This window comes from Indicator indicator, chromosome 6 (genome assembly GCF_027791375.1).
Source record: "Indicator indicator isolate 239-I01 chromosome 6, UM_Iind_1.1, whole genome shotgun sequence".
Classification (NCBI taxonomy): Eukaryota; Metazoa; Chordata; class Aves; order Piciformes; family Indicatoridae; genus Indicator; species Indicator indicator.
The window spans coordinates 5,495,570-5,508,540 of record NC_072015.1 but is presented as its reverse complement, the minus strand read 5'-3'; the positions used below and the strand labels follow the sequence as shown (position 1 = coordinate 5,508,540).

Below are 12,971 nucleotides of genomic sequence, written 5' to 3'. Positions count from 1 at the left end.
TTCCAGGCATGCCACAGATATACATTAGCTGCTGTGGGCAAAGTAGTCAATAAACTGCCATCAGACTTTCTCTTCCATTTAACTTTTATTAAAAGAGGTGCTAAGGTACTGTACTGTATGCAGTACATCATATTTATTACCAAAATTAACAAATATACAAAACTTATACATGTAATTTTCATACATCCATTTATTGGTCTATAATACTGCATTTCTTCAAGTAGGTTATCTACAGTATGTAAACATCCCTTGGATTGACCTCACACAGATTAGGAAAGCCCATCTAACCCATGTAGCTACCAAATACAGCTTTTTCTTTTTTTAAAATTTATTTGGCTTTCATTGGTAGAATCTAATCTTCACATTTGGCACATGGAAGAGACAGCTACAGTGCAAAAGAGGCAGATTTTCTGGTTTTTTTCTGAGCAGTTTAGCATAGTTGTGTTTTTAAAAAGCCGAGAATAAATTTACATGACTTGATAGGAGATGGATTAGTGTTAACGCCAATGACTCATAGATCAGCCATTAAACTAGAGCAGAAATTCAAAGCCTCTTCCCCAGCACTCTCAGCCAGGTGGAAGAAAATCCTCAGCACTGAGTCTAAAAGATTAAAAAAGGACTCTGTTAGCAACAGACAGAGGAGGTTTAGTTTACAAAGAGCCCTTTGAGATTCCAGTTTCAGTTTTCAGCTTTGTGGGATTTTTTTTTCTCTTGTTAGCAAGCAATTTTGTTTCCTTTTTAATAGGGGAAAAATAACTGTTAGGGAACTTTTCTGTGGTGGCATTTTCTCAGTGAGTTGAAGATTACGGTTGATGTTTACAGATCTTTGAACCCAGACATATAGAGCTCAGTGTACCTGTACGTGTAGCTTGCTGTGTACAAGGAAGAGAGAAAGAGTAATGTCATTATATTCCAGGTGTGGAGCTTTCCAGTTTTGCTGTAAAAACCAGGAAAAAACTTGCTTCTTTCTGCTTCTTGCTTTTTCAAAAAACATTATTTGATTTATCTGAGTAAAGCTGATCCAGAGAGACCTTCATTCACACCCTTCTTCTCATTCTCATCCAAGCACCGTATTGCTATGTTTCAGTTTCAGGAGGCCTCACATCCATGTCCATGGAAGCATCTGATGAGAATGAACCTAAGTGGACACTGTTTTGCATGGGAACCCCTGTGCCATTGCTCATCCATTACCACAGAGCCCCGCTGCTGTCTGTGGCACCATACATCTCAGCCAGCTTTTTGAAGCGTGGCCCCCAGTCCGTCAGGTAGTCATAGCTCTGGTCTGAGTCTGTGGTCACTGACTGTAGAGAGCTGAGCGACTCTGCCACTGAGCCATTCCCTTCAAACATGTATGTCTGGAGGGAGTCAAAGGGAGGTGCCCACAGGTCCATGTCAGCTTCATACAGCTTGGCAAGCACATAGTTGTGGACATTGTTGTCCATGACACATGCCTGAGGCACATACCGGGAGAGGCTCTCTATTTCAGGGAGCATGTCCTGCCGGTTTTTCACTACCAGCTGGGCCTCTCTTGGGTTCCACATGGCAGCGATATCAAAGGCCTCCGTGTCCTCTTCCCCGCCGCCCTCATCATCATACCTGACAATGTTCTCATGGATGTTCTCCTCCTCGTCAATGATGTATGGCTGCTTCCGCTGGCGCCGCATAGAGAGGATGAGGAGCACTAGCACTGCAGGAGGCAACCAAGACATGAGGCCATCAGTGAAAGGTCAGATCTTGCAAAGGCTTCAGACTTTTTGCTACCCTATTTTCCCCTTGGTGATCCTAGCCAGTCCCTTGGATTTAAAGAGCTTTGGTGTTTGCAGGTGGAGAGATGTAGAAATCTCCCACCTCTCAGTAAGAATTAGCAACCTAAGGTCCTGCTCTTTTTTCACCTTACTTTCTTAACTCTTGGTGACACTTAAGACGAATATCTAGTGGTGCTTGCAAAGCACTGTGGTGATACTTGAGCTACTTTGCAGCTAGCCAGATACCAGCAATTTCTCTGCAGTGCCACTGAGCTCCACAGAGATTTTTTTTTCCTGTTGTGTTAGCTGGGTTTTGCCGCCTGTTTGGGGATAGCTCTTGTGCTGGGTGCTGCACACAGCACGGATGGTGCCACATATGCCTACACAGCAAAACACAGAGCTAGCCCCTTGGTCTGCTCTAAAGCAGTTTCTTTGTTTATCTGCGAGGCTCCTGCCATGCTACATGCTGGCGCTTCTCATCCTCTCCATGGTTCTTAGCATGGGAAGAAGTGATGATACAGGCACGAGAGTCCTTTGCTATTGTAAATGTGCCATCACCTGATGACTGTATTTCCACGGCTAGAACTCGGCAAAGGTTTTGAATGCTGAAGTTTTGAATGGGCATATCTAGGCTCCTTTGAAGAGCCAGAATTGAGGCACTTCTAAAGAACTTTTCCTGTATTCTCTACTGCTCCTCAAGCTGGGTCTTCTGAAACCTCAGGGAATCTTGTGTTTAGAACTAACACTCCATGACTTCAGAGAATGAATGAGGGAACTGAAGATCTGTCAATACCAACAGCTGGGCAAAGAAATTATGGAATTTGTTTGCAGAGACAGAACACATGCGGCAAAGGCACTTAAATGTAGTGTCTCAAGGAAAGGAGACGGAGGTGGGGATATGTCCTGCCAAAAGACAAGAAGTAGAACTGGGCTTACTACTTCTGTTTCCTTTGGGAGCATATAATCAGAAACTGCTGAGACTGAGAAAGTAACCTTTCCCTAGCCACAGCTTTCAGTACTTCCTCCTGGCATACCCCTTCCAGGAACACAGTTATAACCATACACCATAGCACTTTGGGCATCTGGCAGAAATACTTGCAGACTATAGTTTTCCCTCATTTCTATACCCCAGAGAGTGAAGCAGTATGCCACCGACTATGCCATCTGGTCCTTGATTTGGCCCTTTAAATATGTGTATGGCTGCATATATACATGTATGTTTGTACGCATGCATTTCAAAGTGAGGCTTGACAGGGCTCTGGGCAACCTGATCTAGTTGAGGATGCACCTGCTTACTGCAGAGAGGGTTGGACTAGATGAACTTCAGAGGTTTCTTTCTATGATTCTATAATTTGCGTCCTTTGACTTAGGTGGCTCAGCAACTCCCTGGGCAGAACCAAAGGGTTTGTCCCCTCCCAAGAACAAGCAGAGGGTTTACCTAGCAGGACAAAGATGCAGGCGAGGATTGCGATGAGTGCCCCTCTGCTTAGGCTGATGGGGAGGACGTAGGCCTCAGCATTGCAGGACATTACCATGCCGTCGTCGTCACAGCTGCACACGTGCACAGTCAGTGTGCCTGTGGTACTTAGCACAGGGCGGCCATTGTCACTGATGAGAATGGGAAGGTAAAAGGTGTTCTGCTCATGTTGTCTGAAGCCAGAGCGCCTTGTTAGAATCCATGCAGTATTGTCTAAGGGTAGAAAATAAATTGAGAGAATGCAGAGTAAATAGATTTAGCAGAGAATATCCATATCCATTTGTCTTGCTTTTTCTTTCCTTTTCCAGTACCTTCTAGGCCATTGCTCCAAACCTGCAAGGCATCACACCTTGGGAGGTGACCTTACCCATTCTGATGTAAAGTGCCCAGAGCAAACTCGTAGCTTTCAGATTTAACTAAAAGGGCATTCAGAAATAAAACCAGAAACAGTTGAAGGAAAGTGGTTGTCCCAGTTCATTCATGTTTAGCAGCTTTTCTAGACCTTTTAAATGTTGTCACCATTTTGAAGATGCTGGTGTATAACCCCTGTGGATAAGTCAAGGTACTCTGTTTTTTTGATATATAGTACGGTCAGCTGCTTGAGGCAACAAGATGACAGCTTGCTATCTCAATGAAAATCTGCAGCTAAACGTTTTTCAGTGAAATACTTGCAACTTAGTTGTCACTGTTGCTGTTGAGAGAGGTCAGAATGCTTCATTCTGTCCGGTGTCATCATTGTCAGACTTACTCTGCTTTGACTTGACCATTCTGCTTCATTTAGTGTGACCACTTATTTGTGTAAGAATTTAAATTAAAAGGAACCAAAATTATGCCGCTGAAACAAAATACTGAGAAAGTGACCTAACAGCCAGTTGCTGTTCGTCATTTCAAGGGAAATTTCTTCATAGTCAGCATGTTTTTTAAATGTCAAAATTTCCAGGGGCACTTGAATTTCTGTATGTCCCTCCCCCAAATTTCTCAGGCTGTGCACCACGTTTCTTATTCAGAAAGAAACTAGACTGAGTAATTTGTTCTTCTCAACTCTCAAGAATGCAAGGAAAATCTCTGGAGTTCAGTAATGGTTTTGTCTGTACTGAATTTCAAGTATTTTGGCCTCAGAGACTTTAGAGAAGTGTAAGACTGGGTGTCCCCGGTGTGATCTGGGCCACTAGGGAATTTAAAGGAATGTAGAGGAAAATTTGCCCTTTTTAACAAATACATCTGCAAATCTTGGCCCAGCAAAGATAAATGAGAAACACAGGTACTTTTTCTCTCTGGCAAACTTGTAAGCCCTAACCTTGTGCAGCGATGTTCTGGGGGTTTTGGGAGCTGAGCCTCATGCAGTTTCTTACACTAGTTTTGTTTCCTGTCCCCTTGGTTCAAAAGATGTCACAGACTGACCATCTGCATCTCTAGGTTGTTACCAATGCATATTTGCTATGCTTGGGAATGCAGGATGCTAATCAGCTGTTCCCAGGTGGATTGGCACAATGAGGTTGCTATCTGGAAAAGGCAAGAAGCCTTTTGATCACAAGTAGACTGTGAAAAAACCAAAAATATCAACATGAAATTCTTCCATTTCATTATCATTTCCCTGTCAATTCACCACTAAAACTGAAATCTTGGATGATTTTCTTCAGTGCAGAGACTCAGGGTTGCATACAGCTAAATCAGCTGTATTATCTGCTGTGTTCTGAACATCAGAAATTATTTGATGGCTTTCTGTAGAGACACCTAAAGAATATATGCAACGTGAAGCTGTACTTGCTAGACTTGCCTGCTAGACTTAAATTGTGCTCCAAATTCTATACTTTGTGCTGCAAATCTTATGGCATCAGTACTAGAGCACGTAAGTATTGAGATGTTGAGCTCCATAGTTCATGAGGTAAGTATGAATTTGTGGCATGCTTTTTAAAGGAGTCTTGGATGGTCTTTATGTCTTGAATGTCAACAACATTTCACTTTTACGCTGAAAGCACAAAAATTTGAAGTGTGTATGCATTTCTGTATGTGAAAATACAGTGAAATTGTAGTGTCTTGTTAAATCATGTGTCAGTGTTTACTGATTTCACCACCTTTTGATATGCTGTGCATCTCTGAGTATGTGTAGCAAGTCTGAGTATGTGTAGCAAGTGTGGACAGATAATTTTCAGAAATAAGGCCCCAAACTCAGCAGAGCAGCACCCTGGTTCCATGACTCCTCGGTAAGGAGCGTATTGCAGACAGGGGCACTCGCTTCCTGCAAAGGTCCCCTTCTTTTCTCCTGGGGCACATGCAAGTGCTTTCTCTCTTGGGCTGTTTATGTACTCTCCAGTGTGTGCATCCCCAGCTATTCATACTACATCTTTTCCTCACTGGTCCCATTTTAGCATGACAAAAACCAGCCCAAAGGGTAGAAAACAGCAAAGTGCCTGCATTTATGCTATGTCGATGGAAATGGCTAAGTCATCTTAACACTGTAGTAATTTGGTTGCATTTCTCTTTCCTGGGTGCAAGACTCACTTTCTTCAACTTGACTTATAGCAGAAATCATAAATTCTGTTCAGATGACAGCAGACCTTAATTTTATGCAAAATTGCTCTTTGTGAAGGGAAAAGACTTCATTATTGTCAGCTAGTTATGCTTTGCCTGTGAAAGAAGTCAGAAACACTGAACCTGACTAAAACTATGCAGGATTAGCTAGTGAGACATCTCAAGTGTTTTTAACCAAAACTCAAGTTTCTATAATCGAATATTGGAATGCCCATATGTATAAAGAGAGGCAGGTGTTTTTTTTCTTTTATTTTTCTCTTTTTTCTTTTCTGTGACATGCTGATCATATTATTGAGAAATATGTTGGTCTTAGTGATGAAATTCTCTTGGTCACTCTCAGCATTACATTTTGGCCCTTTTATTTTGCTGTGTACTAGGGCATGCATCCACACCATCCATAAAGAATCACTCTGCCTGTTACTCTGCAACTGCAATAGCTAGGTACCAAGGCTTGTGGTGTGACTCATCAAAAGCCATCAAGAAAGAGAAAAGGGCTTCTGTGGACACAAAAGCCCCATTATATTAAAAATAACAAAACCCAACCCAACCCAACCAACCAACCAAAAACCCCAAACCCAAGTAAGCATGGTAAGAATGCACTGTATTTTTTGCATCACAGCTTACAAGCCTCTTTGGCTTGCAGGGGGCTGGATGGTAGTACTCAGCTACAGCACTAAGCAGAGATACTAAAGATTGCAGCATGGTGGATCCTGTGCCTGTGTGATCATCAGGAGGTGAAAACCATACTATCCCTGGGCATGTAGAATGGTGTCTTCCTGTGGTTGTGAGAGCAAGTCTTGGAGCATCTCCTTCTTGCTGTTTTTTGCCCCACTGGAATTGATGTACTTCTCTGGACAGGTCAGGGGAATGAATTTTAACCCATCTGTAGGTCCAAACCCCGAGAGCAGCACTAACCAATTCTCTTCTCACAAGAAAGGCTTGGTTTCTTTCTGTATTGGGAACTGGGGATGATTAGCCCAGAACATGTTCGTTTTTAAAAACTAGTAATAATATCAAATAGTTCAGAATAATATAAATAAATATTTTACCAGGAGTGAGAGAAAAAGCACAAGGAAGCTGGCATTACAGACATTGCTGGCTTGAGGAAGGGCTCATGTTTTCTCTTGGGGATTTTCAGCTCACTGCTTTTGTGCTCTGCCAAAAGATGAGGTAGTCCACAGTTTTAGGGAAGGAAGCAATAGTTAAAAAATTTTCCTGGGACATATTTAAATGCAATGGGGAAGACTGCCAGAGGCTTCCAATGACAAGCCTGGGGGTCATATGACACTGATGCCTGCACCTATTAAAACAGCTACTCTCTTCATCAGTGCCTAGTACCCAAAGAGGGAGGACAGCATTTAAGGGTCAACAGAGGATGAACTCAGAGTTTAAGCTAGAAATGCAATAAGCTTATTCTATTGTTCATTCCATTCTTAAAACAAGCTTCTTTTGCCAACTTTCTTTCCAGCATAATCTCAGCTGAATTTAGAAGCAGGGGAAGATAGCTTGCCAATGCCCTACATCAGTAACCAAAGAAATGGGAGACCCTAGCATAATTTGCTGCTTCATCACATAATCCTGTATAGCCGTGGGATGTTACTTAGATCCAGATTGTTGCAAATACTTACATGTCTGTCTCCCATTGATTTTACTGAACTGAAAGGGAACCAGGCATGTAAATAGCTTAATTTCTCCTTGCCCTGGATCCCTGTCTATGAAGTGAAGAACAATAGGATTTCTCTGTCTGCCAGATATATGTGGAGAATGAATAGACTGAAGAAGTTCTCAGAGACTAAAGTGACAAGGGCCAAAAAAATATGTAAAACAGCTCATCAGAATGCAAACTGTGATCTATCTGCTGCTCAGTATAAATTGAGGTTTTAATTGTTGCCAAGAAGGCTGAACGTCTGGCAGTTTCTATTACTGCTGTATTGGACAACCACGTAATCACACACAATTGCTAATCTTAATAGTGCCTTCCTACAGTCTGGGAAGCGTTGCTGTCTCATGTTTACATGCACAGGTTGTGATTAGCAAGGTAGATTCTGTTTCTTGTCTTGCCACCCCATAACATATAGTACAGCTACCCTTCCTGTGACTGTCATATAATTTATATAGTCCTGAGTGGTCCCCAGATGAAAATAGAAATTATTGTCACTAAAATGGCATTCCAAATTGTTAAGGTAGTAAATTAGTCCTTAATGTGTAATTTTCAAATAGTCTGTGGTTTGGTACTTAACACTTTTATTTCAAATTTTTAACCGCTAGTACTCAAAGCTTCTTGTGATCTCCATCTCTGGAAAACTGGTATTTTGCAGAGAGTAAGAGGCACAGCCATTCAGTCGCTGCTGTCACTATAAATTATCACAAAGAGAGCCTTGGACAGAAAAAGTGCATCTGATGCTGGGAATTGTCTGAGTTTCTTTTTTTAGAACAATGCCTTGAGGATTAAATGAGCTTAGTTTGCCAAATGTTTTGGCAATAGTTATGTTTTATTTGTTCACTTATTTTGACAATATATACTAAAAAATAAAAAGGATAAAAAAGCAAGAAACTGTTTGTGGAGGTTTCAGAACACTATAGAAAAAAAAATTGCTTTGGGGATGAAAAAGCATTATTAGCATGTTGTGGAGGAGGGTTCCTGACTGCAAGTAGCATATTTTCAAACATCTATTTAGTGAAGGCAGGGCCTTCTGCATTAACCTCTACGTTGCTCTTTCATATGCCTGCAGGGCTGACAGAGGTTAAGCGTGACAAGTAGGCACATGTGGGAGCAGAGACAGGCACTCTGCGTGGAGACTGGCCACAGATTGACTGGCCATCCACCCTTTCTCCCCCTTTATTCTAGAATCACTTGCTGATTTGTGGTACTTTACACACTAAATCCCTACTGAAATCCAGCCCCTTCATACTGACTTTCAAAGCTCTGCACCAGGTCACTAAATGTTGTCCCTCTTTCCTGATGAATGCTGGTGTCCTGACCTCAGCATCATTTCCTTACTGCCTATGGAGCTTCTCTATCAGCAGCAGTTATATGAAGGCCTGCCCCATTAGGGCCTTCCTGCAGGCTCCAAACCCACCAAACCTTCCTTCCAAAGGAAGCAAATTCCACTCATTACAATACAAAAATGCTAGTGCTTTGCCATGAGTCTTCCCACTGGTCTTTCAGTTTCTACTTAGTATAGCTTACACAGATTTTTAGCTGCATGCCAAGTTACTCCCCTAAGGCTCTGCATTTCCTCCCTCCCTTGCTTTCCTTGGGAAACAACCATGTGCAAAGAGCATGAATAAAAAGTGCTTGGGGAAAAAGACTGGAACAGTACAAGAATCTTCCTTTTCTGTGCCTGGGAGAAAACATGAAGAGTGCAAAAAAAAGAGCAATAGAATTCCTTTCTGTTTTGTCTCCTAGTTCCATTGCTATCCTCCCTTTAAGCATCTTGGTTTGAATGAATGCAATTTTCACTCTGGTAATCCAAGATGCCTGCAGCCTGACCACAAGCTGCTATACAAACTACTGGCACAATTGCTTAAAGGAAAAAAAGGGGCCTTTTGCTAGAGAATAAAGAAGAAAATATGATACAATCCTCAAGTGTATTAAGTAGTATGTCATCTTATCACTGCCTTTAAGGAGCAGGTGTCACTTGGTATTATTTGAAATGCCAGTCTCATCACACACTGTAAATCACAGCCTCTCAAGTCCAACTCGGGCATTAGAAATTGGAGTAGCTAACTGTATGTGTCCACTCTAATTACCTTGATTATCCCTTAGAGTAAAGTTAGGGTTGTTGGCTGCCTCTGGAGCCAGGCTGTAGTAGAAGTGCTGACCCTCCTGTGGGTCATCCCTGTCAATGGCGCTCACTGTCTGGATCAGCTACATAATATAAGAACAAAGCAAAAACAAGTGAGAAGCAAAATATTTATGGTATATAAATATGAGCAACTGAAGCATTTGAATAAAGCTATCTTGCAGAGGTACAATAGATAAAAATAATAAGATTCAGAACCTTGCAGGCTTCATTTATTTTGCTATGATTGTGCAAATCACTTTTAAATAAAGGAGGAGACAGTCATTTTGCTTCAAATAACAGAAAATTTTATGGAGAGCTTGGAAGAAACCCCTTTCAGCTTAATTTTGCAGGTAGAAAAGGACTTCAGATTGATTATTTTATCACTCTTAACTTGAAATCAAATTCTTCCCAGTGTAAAAGAGACACAGAAAAGACAACCATGTAGACACTCTGCATATGAAATAAATAACACTGTGGAAAGAAACTAAGACAATGCTAAATCCAGAAAGAGATTTGCCACCTCACCTACAGAGGCTTAGTAAAGTAAGTCTAACAGCTTAAAGCACCATGAGCTGTAATTCTGAGTAAACATTCTGACATCTTTTTAGATAGGAATAGATCTTCACCTGGATTTTTGCATTCAAAAGTTATTTTTGGATTCAGAGGCAAATGACAGATTATAAAGTCTTACCACCTTAAAACTGATTTCAAAACTTTTACAAATGTGGCAGCAGGATCTGGCTTTCTCCATTAAGGAAGAAATTAGCATACATTTCTCAGAAAGCTTATTATTCAGGACACTCACCCTTCAAAACCAGGAATGAAAGGCTAAGCAATGCTATCTTTTCCCTCTAAGGATCTCTGTAAATCAGGGAGATGAAATTAGCCTGTATATGGCAGTTGCAAAGACAATTCTCCCAGCAGTGAGTAGCTATTTCATTCTGTTTCACAGCAAGCTGCAAGAAGCTTCAGTGAACACACAGTGATATTACTAGCATAATTTTTCCTCCATAAATCGTGAGTGGTGTGTCTATGCAGTTAAACTATGGTCGTTAGGAGACACAAGTTCCCACCATGGACCCTGGGTGGTGAAACCACCCAGTCACCTCCCCAGGAGCAATTAGCAGTAGACCTTACACCAGCTCTAGGAAGGAAAAGCTTTGTCCATCTGATGCTGGCAGGCCTTGTTCAAGGGCTTTGAGGGGGTTTTGGAAGGGAGAGGAGAGACTTCATTGGTTATTTGGAGCTGCTGGTTTAGTGTGCGGAGTGAGAAGTCCTGTGTTGTCTATGGTTCTCTGTCATCTCCAGTTCACAGCAGAACAGATTCAGTTGGGCATCCCTTTGAAGTTGATGTATGTCCAGCTCCTCTAAGTCCAGGGGTGCTTAAGGCTCTTACAAGTAGGGTCTTTTAACAGTAAGCCTGATCTGCCACATGTGGGCTGGACTGACTCCATGGCACATCTCCTAATACTTCTTTCTTTGTTGCTGTTACAGGACACACCAGGAGTTTGTGATTCTGTGATTTTGCTTGCTGGCACTTGCCAAAGGGAAGGCTTTGTTTCAGCCATGAAGCGTATTGCACAGTGAGCCTGGAAACTATTGTGCAAGAAAAAAAGAGATGCTATATGTGATCCTAATTCTGGTGTGATGTGCTTTCCTTTGAAAAGCAGCACAGCCAGCTGCTGCTAGACTTCAGATGAAAAGTGGTTAGCTGAGGCCTCTGCAATGCTCACCCTTTCTGGCATGCTGTGTAGGACAGTATTCTCTCCCCAGCCCCTGGCATTACTAGCATTTCTTACCTGCCCTGCTTTGGCGTTTTCGCAAACAAAACCTTCATAAAACCTCGCAAACTCTGGCGCATTGTCGTTCACATCCAGGACTTTCACGGTAACAGCAACGCTGCCCACTTGTGAGGGGTTGTCTGGAAGGAGAAAGCATAACATAAAGAAAAGCAATATAAGGGAAGGGGCTGCTCCTCACTCTGCTCAAGAGTTAAAGCAGCTTCCTTTCTACTAACTCATGTTAAATGACATTTCCTGGTTCATCCCCGTGGCACTATTTCTATAATAAAAGCTTTAGACAAGGTCCTCTTTTTTTTTTTTAATTGCGCTTTGACTGGGCAATACTGTTTGCTGATCCTTGGTATTGACACGAATGAGGAAGGGACATCTAAGCACAGGCTTGTTATTGAGAGATTGTTGAAAGCATTAGTTCTGCAGGTCATGTAAGTTTTTGCTCATAATTTGTGTTCCTTGAACTCAAAAATAGTGCCATCTTTTATACTTTGTACAGGGAGGTTAAAAATGCAGTTATTCATGAAATCATAGAGAAAAGCTTTCACTGAAGCTTAAAATTGCAATGAAAATTTTACATTCTGCATGACATCATTTGTGATATTTCTGTGCCACTGGTTCATTAGCTTTCTTTGCCAGTAAATCCATACATCATTGCACATAGACAGTTTCCAAACTAAATGACCACAAAGTACTTGTTTTCCTCACTGCATTTTCCTGCCCCCAAACATCTTTTTTTTCCTTATTTAATACAAAATAAAATCCTAAGCAGAAGGAAAAAAAAAGTCATTATTAAGAGGCCATAAAAGGCACAAAAATGCAGAAAGTTCTTAAAAGTTAGTATTGTCATCTCTTCAGCCATATCACTTTGTGATCCAAATACATCTCCCTTTATAGAAAGAAATTTTATGTTCATATAAAGAACTTTCCTACACTCTGGAATTTTCTTAAATGTTCAGTGTTGTATCCATAATGTGTCATGTTGCATCATTGAGATAATACTGTTAAACTATATTATTTCTCCCTAATTTATAATTTAATCCTTCATCTTCCCACATATCCTTGCAGTGTGGCAGATAAATGCATTTACACTCTCAGTAATATTTGGCTAATTTTTAATACTAGGAGCTTTATTTAGAAGTGCACAACTACAATGTTTTTGAAACTATTCACTAAAAAAATACTGTGGTGCATATGTACAGAGGAAAACTGACAGAAGATTGACAGAGAATGAGTAAAGACAGACGTGCCTTCATACTGCTCTCACCATTGAGTGCTTTTACAGGGGCAGCTTTTACAAACTCAGGTGTATATGCAAATTTACATGGAATTGCAGTGGCCATTGGAGGCTGAACTATTGATGGGGTGAGATCATATCACGCCACCACCACCTCTCAGTACTTACAAATGGGGCAGGAAGGCATTGTGTGCTGGAACAGCCTGCAGATCTGTGGCAGCGTCACTCTGACTCTAAGGAAATATTCCCTCTGCTAACTTCAAGTTGGCTGATTTGGTTTTGGGCAAGCCTCTCAAAACTTCTTTCCTCTTGATCTGCCCTGTATCTCCGGTACAGCCTGGATGTGCAGGAAGCTCTCAGATATGAGGAATGGCTCAGCTATTGGCAGCAAACCTCTGA

The 12,971-nt window shown here is 41.5% G+C and overlaps 1 protein-coding gene across 1 annotated transcript in view; it reads right to left on the bottom strand.

Moving 5' to 3' along the window:
* Nucleotides 1-1,187: 1,187 nt before the first annotated feature.
* The window catches only part of CDH20 (cadherin 20), a 35,544-nt gene continuing 23,760 nt past the window's right edge, over nucleotides 1,188-12,971 (bottom strand). Inside the window, exons 8-11 of the mRNA XM_054381815.1 lie at nucleotides 11,342-11,463; nucleotides 9,508-9,625; nucleotides 3,184-3,435; nucleotides 1,188-1,687 (exon numbers count right to left, since the gene is read on the bottom strand). Coding sequence (XP_054237790.1) covers nucleotides 1,188-1,687; nucleotides 3,184-3,435; nucleotides 9,508-9,625; nucleotides 11,342-11,463 — 992 coding nt within the window. The remainder of the gene's footprint in view (nucleotides 1,688-3,183; nucleotides 3,436-9,507; nucleotides 9,626-11,341; nucleotides 11,464-12,971) is intronic.